We start from the raw sequence: 17,798 nt of genomic DNA, 5'->3' as shown, positions 1-17,798 counted from the left end.
CATTGTTTCGAAATTAAAGAAGTTTAACTAAAAAGAAAATGCCACATTTTGTTTTCTAAATTTCATCTGAATCGCTCATCTGGGTAAAAAGGATTTGCTTTTCCTTACATCTTAAGGGGCAAAAGCACAGTAACGAAGAAACAAAGTCCGTACCTTGGATGAGCTCTAACTTGATATAATGAGAGACTATAAAAGACCCATCATTATTTTTAAAGCACCGAATTGTTTTCATTTTTCAAGCTTATATGAACAATGTCTTTAAATGGCAGACCATAGCAGTTTTCTCTGGACTCCAGAAAATACCTTGATTTTAAGCTAATTAAGAGAGTAACATTCTGGTGGTTATTCTTTAACCAAGGTAGAAATTAAGACCAGTAGTGAAAAGCAGAGCATTATTTATCGTGTGGCTGTAATTTGATTAGTACTGTAGTAACTGCTGGAAATAGTTTTGTTTTGTGTTGAGATGGGGTCTTATTCTATTGCCCAGGCTGAAGTATGGTGGCACAATTACGGCTCACTGCAGCCTCAACTTCCTGGGGTCAAGTAATCCTCCTACACAGGCCCACACCACCATGCCTGGCTAAATTTGTGTGTTTTTTGGTAGAGACGGGGTTTTGCCATGTTGCCCAGGCTGGTCTTAAACTCCTGGGCTCAAGCAAGCTGCTCATCTTGGCTTCCCAAAGTGCTGGGATTACAGGTGTAAGCCACCATGCCCAGCCTGGGGATAGTTTTTTTTTTTCTTGTCTCATGGAACTCCGAATCTAGTATGAAAACCAGACATGCATGTTTAATTAACTAAATTATAATGCAAATAGCTAGGAACTTTTCTAAGAAAGATTACTTAAAATTTTGTTTTACTTATTTCTGTAATCCTTGCTCAACTTGAAAATTTCAAAACTGGAATAAAGAAACTAAACATTTTCAAATATCATAAACTCTATCATTACGCATTTCTTCCAAATAAATAATGTACTCCCCCCTTTCTCAATGGCAGATATCTAATTTCTTTTTAGACTCACACCTTCATTAGTGTCATATTATAACTTGTAAAATAATCAATCTTACTAACAAAAAATTGCTAAGTCTAAGAACAATCAACATTTTCAACTCTACCATGATAAAGAAAGAAATTCAATTCAGGTTTCAGTGAGATTAATATTTTAGATTTCTAGAAAAGAATTCTTAGCAGTGAATAATAAATAGTAAATTGAGTTTCCCTTGTGGGTCTGAACAGTCAAGAAACTGAAGTATCTAGGTTCATCTTGATCAAGAAGTTTATAAAAGGCAAAAGTTGCAATTAATCACTTTCTTTTTTCAAAAAGTAATTTCACATTTAACTCTACTAAAAACATGTTTTAATACCAAACTGAATCTCACTGATTTAAAAATTCAAATGAAATTTAATTCTCTTGTAGATTTAAGTCAGATCTTAATTTCATTACTTATTATAACAGTAATATAAGGTATTTTATATAAATAAGAATAACAAAAGAAACTCCATTACCACAAATAATCACAACGAGGTTTGGGATATTTTTTACCCTAATACTTGACAAATTTTATAGATGTGTAAATTAAAATGTGGATTTACAACTTTTGGAATGCCAGCTCGTACAGAATAGGAGTCATATTTTTGGAAAGTATTAACTACTCTTTCCATACTTCCATTCATAAATATATTTTGCAAATGAAAAATGAAAGTAAATGTTTTCTCCTTCTAGAATTACATTATAATCCTAGATTTCTGTAAACAGTTCCTTGGCAGACTGAATTTGGACACTTGTTCAATTTCTAACCCTCAGATTTATTTCTGGTACAATGATTAATCAAGTTCATTTTAGGTAAGTGGCTGTAACGTTTGTACTGCTCTGAGACAACAATGGAAGCCACAAATTATTCTCTAATTTTCATGCATTAATTCATTAATATGAATTAGTATTTCCTTTACATACCTTTTTGCCAAAATTTCTGACTTCTCTGAATTTTCAATAGACAGGATGAAAAGGTTAATAAACCAGGTCAGTGAATACTGGTACATGGGCTCAATGTTGGCTAAATCAGCAATAGAAAAAAACAGGATGGAAGAATGGATGGCAATAGGACGATAGCCCATGCAGGTGGTGTCAATCTTTTTCTCTGTCTCTTCGGCTACTTCCTGCTTCTGAGAAATCTTATTAGCCAAAGCCTTGGAGGAAGATAATATCTTAATAGCAGTTTCATCTTCTAATATATTGCCTTCTGAAGATGAAAGAACTTCTAAAATCTTGTCTTCTATTTCTTTTAACTGCCTGGAATAAAACACAATTTTCTCAGAAGAAAAAGAAGCCATTTAAAATCATTTCACGTATATGTTCTTTTATAAGAAACAAAGAGCTTGTAACCTAAAGAAATGCATCACTTTGTGACAAATATCTGTAATGGTGATGCTGTGTAATTAATTTCTTATCTTGCGAAATGTCACAAAGATGGGCCTTTCTGCTCCATTTCCCTTTTTAATGATCATTTATGTGCTAACTAGAAAGAAATACGGCAAGCCAGTTTACTCTGCCATCAAGGATCTCAGCTTGGAGTGAACAGAAAGTAGCACTCCATTTATTTTCTGAAATTTTACATGACTTATACAGCTTTACTCTTTCTACCTATGATATAGATGTTATGGGCAGTAAGTGGAATGCAACATATTCATTCATACCATGCTCCAGTAAAAATCAGGTTACCTCCATTACACAACAAATACTAAAACTTTGCAGAATATATGAAAATACCCTGCCCTGACTTGTGGCAGGCCTTCTAGCTCTTCCAGTGCCTAAGAACGTGCATGTAAAAATATACTCAGTAATGCAGTTTTATAAATTAACATGGAGGTAATATAATTCCTTACATTTTCCTGTTATATTTTCCCTTGCAGTATTCCTATCAAACTAACAAAAGAGATCTGTAAAATGTACTTTAATTCATCCTAATGATATCAAAACAAAGAAGAATAGTTCTGTTTATGACATTGAAAACCTTTTGTTTTCAGCTCCTTGTAATATCAAGGCTTGCTTTTCTTCTTCAAGGTCTGGCCTTTCTCGTGCCACCACAATTCCCAGAAGCTGGTCTTGCATTCCCTCAGAGGTTATCATGAAGTTTAATAATGTTACCTATAAACAGAAAAAATATACAAAAGTTGCAGCATTATTTCTATTAAAAATGTCTCTGCTTTTATGTGTCAAGTTCTGACCTTAAAATAGACTCTGTTTACTACATAGAGTAGTACTTGTGAAGGTATAATTTGTAGAGACTATGATTAACGACATAGACAAGCATGATTGTCGGATTTAAAATCCACCTCAGTTTCTCATAGTCAGAAATCTAATACCTCAAAGGGTTTGTTAGGTGATCAATATATTCTCATTTCAAACTGGTCTAATTTCTGAGAACTCTTCAACAACAAAGTTCATTACAATCAGGTTGGAAGCTCTCTTTCATTTCAGTTGATCAGAGCAGCCATGGCATAATCTAAGGTTCAAAGCCTGGCTCTGGAATCCTATTAGTTGGACCAGCTGATTTACATTGTAAGGATTCTACTGGTATCAAAAGTAAAGGAAATCTTACAAAGTGAGATAAAAAGAAACCCTGTAATTACTTGTCATGAGTGCAGTATTTTTACAATCTGATAATCAGCCACTATTGTGAACTAAGGAATTTACATTTTCATGGTGTCTATCAAGACTGTTTGCTAACACCTGCTTCATCCAGGGACCTAATTGCTCTTATAGGCAGATATCTCTTCATTGCCCACATCTCCTGGTTCGTTCCCATAAACATGCAAACATGCTTGGCTCTCTTTTTTAAAAAAAAAGCAAAAAACAAACAAATCATTCTATTGCTCCCCTAATCCTTTCCAGCTATGGAATAACCTCTCTCTGGGCTTTTACAATGACACTTATAGAAAGCGTTATTTTTATATATTTTCTGCCTCCACTGAATTTCATGATACAGCCCTCTACAATCTGCTCCCTGCCCTGCCTCTGCACGCCCATCCACACACACTGCAATAAACCATAGTAACTTCCTGGCTCTGGTCACCAATGAACCCATACTGTCTCGACCTTGGCTTCATTTGAAATCCTCACCTTTGTTTTTTTCATGTATATTGCAGTCTGCTTGACCTCATGTCTTGAATCACATTTTTTTTTGAAAGTCAGAAGGCTCTTTATTATCACCATGTATCACCAACTTTTTTACTTTTAATTTTTATGGATTGCTGGGAAAAGTTCTTGATGTGTGTGTGATGGATTACATGTTGTTTACTGAGAAACGATGGCAAGGAACACCCAGCCATCCCCAGGCAGAAAACTGCTAGAATAGTAAGCAATATGTACTGGTCATGCACTAGTTAAACCAGTTCCCAAAACACAGGATACATGACCTTGTCCCCATTGCTGACTCGCAAAGAGTGCTTTCTAGCTTATTTCTATTTTAGTAGTGAACCAGCACTATCTGCCTGTTTAGTCTATCTTCATTCTATGAAGAAACACCTTATTAAAATAATCACTTATTCACAAAGAATAAATACGTGGGTCACAGTCTGCTCTGGGCTTTCAGCTGGGAAATGCTCAGTCCCTTGATGGTCCCACTCTGTTTCCCACTTTTGCACTCTATCTTTGTGTCTGTTTCTTAATTCCTTTAGCGTCGCCTGGGTTGGGATCTCCACAACCAAGCTGGTCTCAGTACATGGGTATACATGTCTCTCTCCTAGACCAGAATGAAAGTAACTTTAGCACAGGGATCTCTTATTTGACTTCATGGCTTGTTTGGCACAAAGTCATGTTCCCTTCAAACTTTCAGAATGCCCACATTCCATGTTCATAGAGTTGCTCTCTGCTACTTCTATTTCCTAAAATCTTAGTCACTTGATGATTCTTCCCTAAGGCATTTTATATAAAATAATAGCTACTATGAATCAGACTCTATAATATAAAGAAAAGCAAGATACAGTCTGGTCCCTGACCTCAAAAGTTTTAGTCTAGCTGAGCAAACAGAAGAACAAAGAACACCCAATGGGATAAGGACTCTGAGAGTGGTAAGCTTGCAATGCTACAGGACCACAGAGGGTACCCAACCCAGATCAGGAAGACAAAGAGGGCTTCCCCCAAGCAAAGGACACCTGAGTTAAAACTTAAGAGTGATTGGCAGCTAGTCAAGAGAAAGAAGAGGGCAACATTCTACAGGCCACAAGATTTCAACCTTGGCTGCTGACTGGAATACTGTCAAATTTAAAAACTAGGAGTGTCTGGGTCTTAAGTCCAGAGAGTTTGATTTAATTGGTCTGGAGTGTGGCCTAGGTATTTGGTGGGGTGGGGGGTGGGGGTGGGGGTGGGGTGGGGGGGTGTTAAAAACTCCCTAGGTGATTTCAATCCAGGATTGAAGAACAATTGCTCTTGGCAAACGAAACAGCATAGACAAAGCAGCAGAGAAAGGCAAAGCATGTTTAGAGGAATCTGTTCCACCACTGGAGAGTGTTCAGGTAGGACCCAAGGAGCACCCTTCATCTACTACCTATAATTGAAGGCAAACATTTTCTACCACATGTATCTGAGAATTCAATGTGTGCAGTAGGCAATATTAGAAATACTTGTTTTTAACACAGGAAGAGAAAATCAAACGCTGCTTGTTCTCACTCATAAGCGGGAGTTGAACAATGAGAACACATGGACACAGGGAGGAAAACATCACACACCAGGGCCTGTCGGGGGTTGGGGAGCAAAGGGAGGGAAACATTAGGACAAACACCTAATACATTCAGGGTTTAAAACCTAGACGACAGGTTGATAGGTTCAGCAAACCACCATGGCACATGTATATCTACGTAACAAACCTGCACGTTCTGCACATGTATCCCAGAACTTAATTAAAAAACAAAAAAAGAAATACTTGTTTTTTACCCTTGAAAATTCCATAAAAATTTCAGCAACTACCACAAACCATCAGAGGTGACTCAGTGTTTGCTCCTGATTTCATCATTTCCCTAAGGAAAGGAGGTTTTTTAATAGGAAATACTTTTTCAAACCCAGATAAAACCACTGCATTCTATATGTTAGTGACAATTTTGTCCAAAACTTTTAAATACATTTTCTATCACGACCTAAATTGTAGCAGCTAAAAAATGCCATTTTGGCATACTGAAATCGAAGGGTTTTTTTTTTTAATTAGAATTTTAATTCAAATTTTAAAACCTGTGAACTAGTAGAGAAGAAACAACCCCATGGGCAAACAACCTACATATAGCAGGTTATAATCAACCAACTCCAACACAGGCAACTTATCAGAAATATTTATTTGGAAGGCAAAAGTGTTGTTCTTGTTTTTGTGTTTTATTCCTTCAAGCCTCTGCTAGTCTATGATGTATCATGTGTGGATTAGAAAAAGATGTCGTCTGCATGCAGAATCAGCTCCACACCAGGCCAATGCCTAGTTTCCTTGGGGCTAGATTTCAGCCCTCTTCAATTTCACCTTTGTGTTATGTACAGACTGCACAGCCATAGAAGCAGCCATCACTCTCCCTCCTAATAATAAGCAGTGTGTCCCTACCGGTGGAATGGTTTAAAAAAAAATAAAACAGGGTCAAAAATGTTATTTTTCTAATCTTAATGACTTATTTGTCACCTTTGGAGGTTTTGCCTGATTTATAAATTGTTTGCATTGCCAAGGCGCAAAGGTTTTCCTTTCTTACAAACGAAGAATAGGTAATGCTGTTACTGAGGTTGCTGTTCTACTTTTGTTTTTTGTCTTTTCATCTGTTGTTTCCTGGCGGGCAGGTCTATGCAAACCTACCCCTGAAATCAGCAGAAGCAGAGGCTGAAGAAAGAGGCTGACATATCCAGCTTCTTAGAAAGAAACATTTAATAGGGACTTACGGAACAGAAGCCATGTCTGTGTCCTGGGCGGCAGCGAGACGAGGCGGTGGATCCCTTCGCCATTACCCACAAGACCCAGGGCTCATATACCACAGGAAAAGTGATCGGAAGGGATGCGTAGAATAATTGAAGGTTGTTTGACCAAAGGGCAGGATGTATGGTAAGTACCTACTCTTACACAAGGAACAGTAGATAAACTGGAAATCTTAGACTCTTCCCGGAACAGTTAATCAGAAGACAACTTGGTGGATTAGCATCCAAGATGGAGCTGCTTTAGCCTCCACCCCTCTGTATTCCCAGCTCCTGCTACTGGGTGGGAGATATTGTGCTTCTCTGCTTTTACATACAAGAAAATATTTCCTCTGCAGGGACAGAGTAATTTTATTTTTCTAAGAAAATGTCCTACTTGTGGCCAGTAAGTGTAAACGAGCTTCTTGCAAAACCCCTAGGAAGGCGACGTCCTCCTTCCGCCCACACCTAGGCACCTCCTCAATGGCAGGTATCATCTGGGTTAAACTTTTTCCCCACCTGCCCCATGGCAGACCTTGGAGGCCACTAACTACAGACTACATGGATATAATCATAAATTTATGAGATAAGTACTTTTTGAAATTGAGCAATTTTAAAAACTCATTAAATGTCATGTAATTCTCTACTGCTTTGCCATTTATTCATGGAAAAAATATAAAGCTTTCAAGATATTTTCCCTATTGGAATAAGCAACCAAGTCCACAGGTTACATTTGCTTTAATCCAAAAACCATAGGCACAGTGGTAGCAAAATGCATGTTTTACAACTTTTACTTCATTGTGTTCAGACACAAGGAGGTATCCATTCATATTCCATTAATGTTGGGTCTTTTCACATCAAGACTTTTCAAATCAAGCCATTTGTTCTCAAATAAACATTTAAGAACATAAAATATGGTTTCATAATTTTATTTTCATTTAGACTCAAAAGGATTATTCCAGCATGACACCATCCCTTGGGTGCTTTTGAAAGCAAAAGGTACGTAAACGATCCTAAAAGTGGAATCCAGAGGAAGTATTATAATTTGTAAATGAAAGCAAGTAACTGCCTCACTATGTTTTCTAATCCCTGTTTAATCAATTCCAGCAATTAAAAATAATAAAGCAATAAGACACTCTAGGGATCTTAAGGGTTTTGATACTGAATCATAGGTCAGTTTACTCCCCACAGTGTTTTATGACTCCTACCATAATCAGTTATTAGTGAACTAAGAATTGTTGATGTTATGTGTGATAGTTTCACATATTTTACTGAACAGTAAAAAAAGGTTTTCCATGTCATTTACTTAAACACTTTTCTCTAACACAGCTCTGGGATTTTATCATTTCCTTTTTGCTTCATTCTTTTTCACTTATATTTAAATGTTAAATAGTATTTCTGATAAGTAACACTCCATAGTAACACTATCTATTGGTCTTATTCTAAGTGTTTTATGCAGATTAATTTATTTAATTAACATCACTCTATGAGATAGATATTTATTATTCTCACTTGACAGATGAGAGAATTGAGGCACAAAGAGGTTAAATGAAATGTCCCAAATCATACACCTGGCAAGTAGCACCCAAATCTATGGCCTTACTACTACTGGATGTTCCCTTCCCTAGCAGGTAAATACATAATAGATATTTGAAGATGTTTAAATATGTTGCATTTTAATTAATTAAAAAGAGCCAAGAATTTCCATGTTTTAACATTCTGTTTTTAAAATTAAGCTCAAGGGTCACTCCATTTTCCCCTAGTCTTCCGCTAGTCGCTGAATGCCCAGCCTAAGTATGTCCTCAACTCTGAGCTCCCAGGACACACTGCAGTTCCTCTGTATCTTCCTAATCACACAATTCAGTTACTTGGCATACACATTATTTATAAGGTAAACCTCTAGAGAGAAGGGATCATGTTTATTCATCCTGGAGGGAAAAAATTACACCATCTCGATCCTTTCTCTGCCTCTTTGCAGAGAGATGCCCATGTTAATTTAAATACTTCCAATAAAGGCAAGTATTTGAATTCACTATATAACTCTTGCTTCTCTATATAACTTTCAAAATCTAAATAAGCATTTCTTAACGTCTTCACCTGCTTGCTTCTGTAAATGAAAGCAATCCTTCATTCACTCATTCGCTCACTCCACAAACACTTAATGAATGCCAACCGAGGCTAAGAATTAGGAATAAAAACAGAATAAGGTGTAGCTTGTAAACCTAGGAGCTCAGTTGCAGATCAACATCTCAGGACATTTTAGTCACAGACTAAAACTTGAAGCTAAATTCACTCTTTAAAGGAATTTTTAGTATTCTAAAAGAACAGTGATTGAAAACAGTTCTTTTAAGTAATTACATACAATCAGAGAGCAGCAACCTTAGTCTGAGAAAGAAGAATGGAGTTCTGTTTCTGAATTTCAATTCAATCATCAGCATATTATCATTTACTACAAAGAAAGAATGTGGGTATATGTCATCTATTTTTAACAATGAAAATCTAAGAATCATATCACCTGTAGAAATTTGATTCTGATGACTTTTTTTTTTTTTTTGCATAGCATACTCAAGGTTCCTTTATTACTTACGTGTACCCACCAAAGAAACATTTGGAAATTATTATAGCAATTTCAGGAAATATCTAAATAGGATAAAATCCGTTTTTCTAAGGAAGACCTGTTCTTTTATGACTCAGGAGGAGTATATAGTCACTACTTACAAAATCTGATAAAGAAACATTCATTTTATATACTGGCCTTTACTGATGTTTCAGGAAGATAATGAGGATTTCTTAGCTTGGTAGTAATATAGAAGCGGAAATCAGATGCATATTCAATTGTAGAGTACTCAAGCTGGATACATGTACTCCCACTCTGCTTAAAGGTTTGTTTTAGTAGAAGAGGATCCAAAATAGGATCTAGTTCTTCGCCAACATTTTCTAGCAACACTGGAGTAAAATCAGAAAAAGATTTCATGTTATTTTAAATATTGACTATAAACATTCAACCCTCCAAGTTCTTCCAGCCTTACAGATAAATTCTGTTCCTAGTTACCTATAAAATTATTTCTGTTGTCTGAAAAGTATAAAGAAATAATGCCATGAAAAATAGCTGCATTCTGTGGGAAGGACTTAAGTGGTAGGTCTACCTAGTCATCCCGCCTGCTTTCTTTCTCTGTAATCATAGCTGCCTGGCTTGGGGTTCACTAAGTGTTCAGGTATTATGGCAGTGAAGTTTATCCATCTGAGACACCAGAGAAAAGGCATTTCCAATTATAGTGACTTAAATTGTTACTGTATTTTTAATTATTAAAAATGTTTATTGTACGGCCGGGCGTGGTGGCTCAAGCCTGTAATCCCAGCACTTTGGGAGGCCGAGGCGGGTGGATCACGAGGTCAAGAGATGGAGACCATCTTGGTCAACATGGTGAAACCCCGTCTTTACTAATACAAAAAAATTAGCTGGGCACGGTGGCGCGTGCCTGTAATCCCAGCTACTCAGGAGGCTGAGGCAGGAGAATTGCCTGAACCCAGGAGGCGGAGATTGCGGTGAGCCGAGATCGCGCCATTGCGCTCCAGCCTGGGTATCAAGAGCGAAACTCCGTCTCAAAAAAAAAAAAAAAAAAAAAAAAATGTTTATTGTAGAACATCTGGAAAGTTCAGGAAGGAAGGTACAAAGAAGAAATGGAAAACTGCTACTAATTAGATTTGCTTAATTTCTCTACCTCTCCCTAATATTTTAATGGACTTATACAGTATATAGATAGAAAAATGACACAAAGTCATTTTTCTCATGTCAGTAATCCCAGCAATTTCAGAGGCTGAGGCAAGAGGATTCCTTGAGCTCAGGAGTTCGAGACCAGCCTAGGCAACATGGCAAGACCCTGTCTCTACCAAGAAAATACAAGAATTAGCCAGGTGGCAGCTACTTTGGAGGCTGAGCCAGGAAAACTGTATGAGCCTAGGAGGTCAAGGCTGCAGTGAGCCATGATCAAGCTACTGCCCTCCAGCTTGGGCAACACAGCAATATCCTGTCTCAAATATAAATAAATAAGAAAAAAAAAAAAAGAAAAATGACACAAACTACATATAGTATAACTGTTGAATAAATTATCATTTCTCTCTAGTATTATTTATCTTTCTCCACACACAGTTGAGACTAAACAATATATTGAATTTTGCATACTATTTTGTTTGACTTACAGCATATTTCCCCATGTTGTTGAAAACTCTAATAAGCATGCTTTTAATTACTGCACAATAGTGTATCATATTAGTGTTCTCTCATTTTTTAAACCAGTGTTCTATTATTAGATATTTGGATTGTTTCTTGTTCTGAATATTATAACAAGCACTGTATAAAAAAACCGCATTTCAGAATATTTGCCTCTGATAGCATTCTAGAAGGGGAATCGCTGGTTCAAAGATCAATGACATTTTCAGGTTAATGATATCTTTGCTGAAGTCTGATATTTTGGTGTTTGGGGTGCTATCAGCCAAACTTGGATGATGGCATTTTGTAGAAGTCCTTCAAGAGATGGGTGTGCAATCTGGATGGGAAGGAAGGGGCTCAGGGTGCTGGGGTGACAGGTATTTGGATCTCAATTCCTGTGAAAAGTGCAGATGTATTTTCTCCTTCCCACAGGTTACTCCTGGCTAAATGAAGCCCTAAAAATGCCTTCTTGGTGATTTCCACCTCTGCCTCAGCAGAGGCAGGCATGTCAGATTATTTTTAAACTCATTTTTATTTTCTATTGCATTAAATGATTATTTTTCATGGTTAAATATGAATTCATCATAATGTATTAAATATGTTAATTTTGTATTGTTTAGATTGCTTCCACTTTTACACTATTATTAATAATGCCACAGTGAACATCTGTATGAACAAACCTTTGTGTTCATTTCTAATTACTTAATCAGGCTAGAGCCCTAGATGTAGAATTAATAGTCAACAGTTATGAACATTTTAAAAGCTATTTATATTGCCAAGTTAACATCCCTGAAAAGCTATAGAGATTTCCAAGTTGTGGTGAGTACTCATTTTGTCATTTGTTTTTAAACCTATTTTTACAAAATACCAATGTATTTACAAATGCTGAACACCATTCTGGCATTATATTTTCTTGTCATCCTTATAACTTTAAAAAGCATGGTCTATTATTATGCAAGTTTTACAGATAAAATAGGACAGGCAATCAAAATAAATTTTTCAGTAAAATCAGCTGGTAAATGACAAAGCAAGGCAGGGACTTGAACCTGGCTGTCTGGCTCCTTCACTCCCTTAACCACTATACCATACTGTCAGTATTCAACAATGTATTTGTGACTTTTATGATTTGATAGGTAAACAACACTACAACACTTAAAATGCACATTTTTGGCAGGGTGTTCTTAGCTGCTCTTTTTCTGGGAAGTGTATACTGACATACTTGACCATTTTTTCATTAGAGGACATATTATTTACAATTAGGTTCAGTGACAAGTGTCAGAAAACCCATAGCAATGACAACAAGGAGAAATTTATGTCTCATATACAGGAAAACCCAAGTTAGTCAGCTCAAGGCTGAAAGGACAGTGTATCTAAATAGTGAGGGATCCAAGATCCTGCCATCTTGCACCTTCACTATTCTTAGCATATGGCTTTGATCTCTTTGGTCAATATGGCCTTTTAAACCACATCCACATTCCATCCATTAGAAAAAAAAGAAGAAATATCCTTTAAGGGTGTTCCTTGGGAGTCACAAATGGCACTTCCACTCTCATCTTGTTGGCCTGAATATAGTAATTTGACCAAACCCAACCACAGTCATATGGCCATAAATAACCACAACAGAGGTTAGGAAATACAGTTTTTTACTCTGGATACAATGTGCTCATGTAACACAGGGGTGCTGATAGTAAAGACAAACGTGACTGGATGGCAGGAACAACCGGCACTCATTACCACATGTGCTACTTTAAAAACTTTATCTGTATTATTATTATTTTTTGATAAGGATGCTCACTCTATCACCCAGGTTGGAGTGCAGTGGTGTGATCTCAGCTCACTGCAATCTCCACCTCTCAGGTTCAAGTGATTCTCCTGCCTGAGCTTTCTGAATAGCTGGGACTACAGGCACCTACCACCACATCGAGCTAATTTTTGTATTTTTGGTAGAGACAAGGTTTCACCATGTTAGCCAGGATGGTCTTGATCTCCTGACCTCATGATCCACCCACCTCAGCCTCACAAAGCGTTGGGATTACAAGCATGAGCCACTGCGCCCAGCCTAACTTTATCTGTATTTTTAAACATTGTTTTAGCAAATATTTCCCAATTTTCAACATGTATGTATGTATGTATGTATGTATGTATTATGTATTTATTTGAGATGGGGTCTCACTCTGTTGCCCAGGCTGGAGTGCAGCGTGGCACAATCTCAGCTTACTGAAACCTCCACCTCCTGGACTCAGGCCATCCTCCCACCTCAGCCTCCTAGGTAGCTGAGATGACAGGTGGGTACCATCATGCCCAGCTAATTTTTTGTATTTTTGGTAAAGATAGGGCTTCACCATGTTGCCCAGGCTGGTCTTAAACTACTGAGCTCAAGCAATCCGCCCACCTCAGCCTCCCAAAGTGCTGAGATTACAGTGTGAACTACTGCCGCTAATCTATTTTATTTTTTGAGACAGGGTCTAGCTGTGTCTCCCAGGCTGGAGTGCAGTAATGTAATCACAGTTCACTGTAGTCTGGAACTCCAGGCTCAGGCAGTCTTCCCACCGCAGCCTCGCATAGCTGGAACTACAGGCATGCATACCAGGCCCACCTAATTTTTTTTTCTTTCTTCTTTTTTTTTAAGATGGGGACTTGCTATGTTGCCCAGACTAGTCTCAAACTCCTGGGCTCAACCACTTCTCCTACCTCAGACTCTCAAAGTGCTAGGATTACAGGAATGAGCCACTTGACCTGGCCTTCCACTTGTTTTTAAATTTGTTTATATTTCTTCTTATAATTTAACTTTTTATTGTAGAAATTTTCAAGCCTTTTTCAAAAGTAAAGAGAACAGTATATAATTGGTACCTGAGATACCTACCTATCATCCTGCTTTAGCCCTTGTAAATTCAGCCAATCTAGGTTCATCCATTCCTTATCTAAGCCAGATTATTTATAAACAATCCTAGACATCATAAAACTTCAGCTGCAAGCATCTTTCAAAGCTAAGAACTCTTTTAAAATTGATACACCTTAAAAATTAATAATTCACAGTTTTATCAAATATCAAGGCAAGAAATATAACACTCCATGTCTTAAGGTATTTGGATTATAGTTTTATGGCTTAAATTAGGATACAAATAAGTTTCATAAGTTGAAACTTTTTCTTTTCAAGTATTTTTTCCATTGTGTATTTGCTTAGGACATCGTTTCCCATCAAAGGACTATGTTTCCTTTTAGCATTTGTCTTTTCTGTTTTTCTTTCGTATTTACTTTTTAAGCTCATCTGGAACATATTTTGGTGTGAAGTGAGACTCTGACTTAAAATATTTTTCCACAAAGCCAACTTTTCTTATACCACTCGCTAGTGTGATGACTCATTTTTCTGTTGGTTTATAATGCTTAATTTATAGTGCATCAAAGGCTTACATATATTAGGGTTCATTCCAGAGCTTATTCCAGTTAACTCCAAACTTACTCTTCTGAATGTTTTGTGGCTCATTACTCTCTTTCCTTCTAGGTTAAGTATTATTTTCTAAATAATACTAAATTTAGATGCTAAATTTTAATACTAAAAATTTCTAAATTTTCTATTTATTTCTGAAAGTTTACATCTTTATAACTTTTAGTTTTCCTGTCAGAGAAAAAGAGATGTCATACTCAAGCCTTCTCTTGTTTATCTGAAAAGTTCTGCCTTTTTCTCACTTTTTGTTGTTAAAATTACGCTAGGTTTTTATTTTGTTTTGTTATACTTTGCTTTCTATTCACGGTTGACTATAATAACTACCCACCTATTTTGGTTCTCAGTTGTTACTGATTTAATATTCTTTTTGGAATATTTCTACTCTGCTTAATTTTTAAATTCTGATACCTTTCAGTTCATAATCTTTAGTTGTTTAGATGAGATATATTGTTTATAAATATAACAATTTTGTTTCCTTGTGTTTGTTCAATTTATCTGGCCCTACTGAATCAGCTGTTTCCTCCTTTAAATGTGTTTAAATGTTCTAGCACCTTCATTGTTTCTTGTTTTATTGCACTGAAAAAAAACTTTCCTAACAATGTTAAACAGTAACAATGACAACAGATATCAATTACTCATTTTCACTTTTACACAATTGTATTTTTAAAATCTAATTTGCTGGATCATTTTGAACTGAAATTCTGTTTAAGGAAGATTATAACATTGCAGTTTTGCTAATTGTGTCAACATTTGTCAATATTAATTTTTGGCATAAAATCTGATATTTAAATTAATGTTGGCTAAAAATAATTATATATTTTTATCCCCTACTCACCCTAACATTTTTTCTAGTTTGAAATGTAATTGAGTGTCTATATTAATATGTGTATCATTTTTGAAGCTAAAATACAGTTATGAAACTTAAAACTTCATTCCTCATTCCCAAGTGCCAGACATCACAGTATTTGCAAAGCTTATGGGAAACCAAGACTAGGAATCCAAGCACACAGCTGCTAATATTTTTGAATAAGGCAGATCATCATCTCACTCAAAACGAACAGTTATCCTTAATAACAGAAACATAATGAGAATTTAACGTTCTTTTCAAATTTCTCTTGCATGTAGGACATAACATAATTTCGATTTTTTAGTTATGAATTATCTACATTATGCCATGTGAGACTTCAGATAAGTAGAAAATATCTTCTTCTATAACTCATGTTCAACTCTGTAGCATATTTTATCAAAAGTAAACTCAACAATTACTGATCACCTATCAGGTGCTCTCAAGCAGCTTGTAGAAGAGAAACAAATGGTTATGCATATAAAATAAGGGAAATCATGGAAATCCATCAAAGTTTCAGTGTTGTAAGTCATTGGAGGGGTGGAGATGTCACAGAAAAAAGTGGTATTTGAGCTATATTTTAAAGGATAAAACTTAAAGGAATTCACCAGATGGATGGAAGAACGCAAACAAGCTAAGAGATTAAAACAGTGCCATGTTGTTTTTAATACTGGCTGCTCCCCAGTACCCTGCACTCCCATCTTCTAATCCTCATTTTGTCTGTAATCTCTTTCTGCTCCTTTAACCTACAAGCTTCACGGAAGTAAAGACTGAGTCTGTCTTATTCATGCTGTTTTTAGTATGTACCACACTGCCTGGTACATGGTAGTTGCAAATAAATGTTAATTAAATGAATGAATGGACAAATAAACGAGCAAATGAAAGCAACATCAAACCAGAAGTAGTCTGTATCCCTGATTTGTTATATACGAGGGAGAAAGAAAGTAAAGTGCTGAGAGATAAGAAAAGTAAGGAAGGCTCTATGACAAATTCTGCTGTTGATATAAAGTTTTTTTTTTTTACAGATTCAATAGTCATTAAAATATCTTCTCTATACATTGATTTATCAGCAATATTTGTATGATTAGTATTCTATGCACACCTTATCCATTGATATAGCTAATACAGATGTACCTTTATTTTCTAGAACATTGGCTTTAACACTTTTTTTTTAAGCAGCATAACACTTTTTTTCAAAGAGGATCTTATCATAAAGTGCAATATAAAAAAGAAAAGAGAGACCTGCTCTGTTGAAGTAGAGGCAGGTGGCTGAAGCAGGCAAAAACTTCTGCCTGCTCAACCCAGGCTACCTGTAAGGGACAACAGATCAAAAGCCACTGTCGCTGAAGAGGTCAGTATCTAAAGATAACTCCCTAAACAGAAGATTCTTTAACCAATTATGTCGTAAATCTGTAATAGTAACAGATTCTTTTACTTGATGGTTAAATATAGAAATAGCTATAAAATCTGCCATCTATCTCTCCTTCCATTAAGAGATTAAGACTTTTCACTTTTCTCTGAGGACTAATGTTAGAAAGCATTGTAAATAATCATTAGCATTTAAAAAGTATTTTATTCCAAAAAGTAGGTTATATCAACTGAAAGAAAATCTTGCTTGTGTGACACAGTAAGCACCAGACAAAGGCAGAAGACTTAGGCTAGTTTCAGCACTCCTCTTAACTGGCTTAATTAGCACATAGTATGTTGATACAGGAGTTACATCAAAAGGCGGCACATGATCATGATTTCTACTATCAAATATTTTGCTTAACACCACAGTCATAAACACACACACACACACGTATAGAAAGGGGACATCCATCACTGACCCTTATTGGGACCAGTATAGTTAAGGGGTAGTTAACTACCTTGGTTAAGCCATTTAATTAACATTCTCTAATACCTCACTTACCTTGTTAATAAAATGAAGTGGCTGGAATTACTACTGGATTTCAAATGTTTCTGGTCACAACTCAAAGTAGAAAATACATTTTAAACACTGATTAAGTACATAAATATGCATATAAAATTTTAAAATTTCATGAAATAATGCTTGCCTTTATACTATGCTTTGCAGCCTGCTATGTTCTATTCCTTCTTATTGCATCTTATTAACAAAATACTGGTCATGACCCACTAAATTGGTTATCTCTACCATGATTGTGACCCATAGTTTGGAAAACTAAATTGATCATCTCTATGGCCCTTTTGTGTCTAAAATTATGAAATTCTAACATCAAGATTTGTGACTGACATTACAGAAATCTCCAGAATGTGAAGCATATGATAGATGCTCAATTATCATTTAATTGTCTTTTACTGTATCAAGGAAATTATTTGAATATTTAAGTTAAACCAAGTAATTTTGGATTTTTTATTTTTTTATAA

The 17,798-nt window shown here is 36.0% G+C and overlaps 1 protein-coding gene across 1 annotated transcript in view; it reads right to left on the bottom strand.

The window, feature by feature from the left end:
• DNAH7 (dynein axonemal heavy chain 7) overlaps positions 1–17,798 on the bottom strand; it is a 260,963-nt gene that overhangs the window by 64,800 nt on the left and 178,365 nt on the right. Inside the window, 3 exon segments of the mRNA XM_064372762.1 lie at positions 1,953–2,288; positions 3,010–3,143; positions 9,667–9,857. Coding sequence (XP_064228832.1) covers positions 1,953–2,288; positions 3,010–3,143; positions 9,667–9,857 — 661 coding nt within the window.

Source organism: Aotus nancymaae, unplaced genomic scaffold (genome assembly GCF_030222135.1).
Source record: "Aotus nancymaae isolate 86718 unplaced genomic scaffold, 86718_ANA_hifiasm-v0.15.2.pri h1tg000008l, whole genome shotgun sequence".
Lineage (NCBI taxonomy): Eukaryota > Metazoa > Chordata > Mammalia > Primates > Aotidae > Aotus > Aotus nancymaae.
This window is presented reverse-complemented; position numbering and strand designations above follow the sequence as displayed.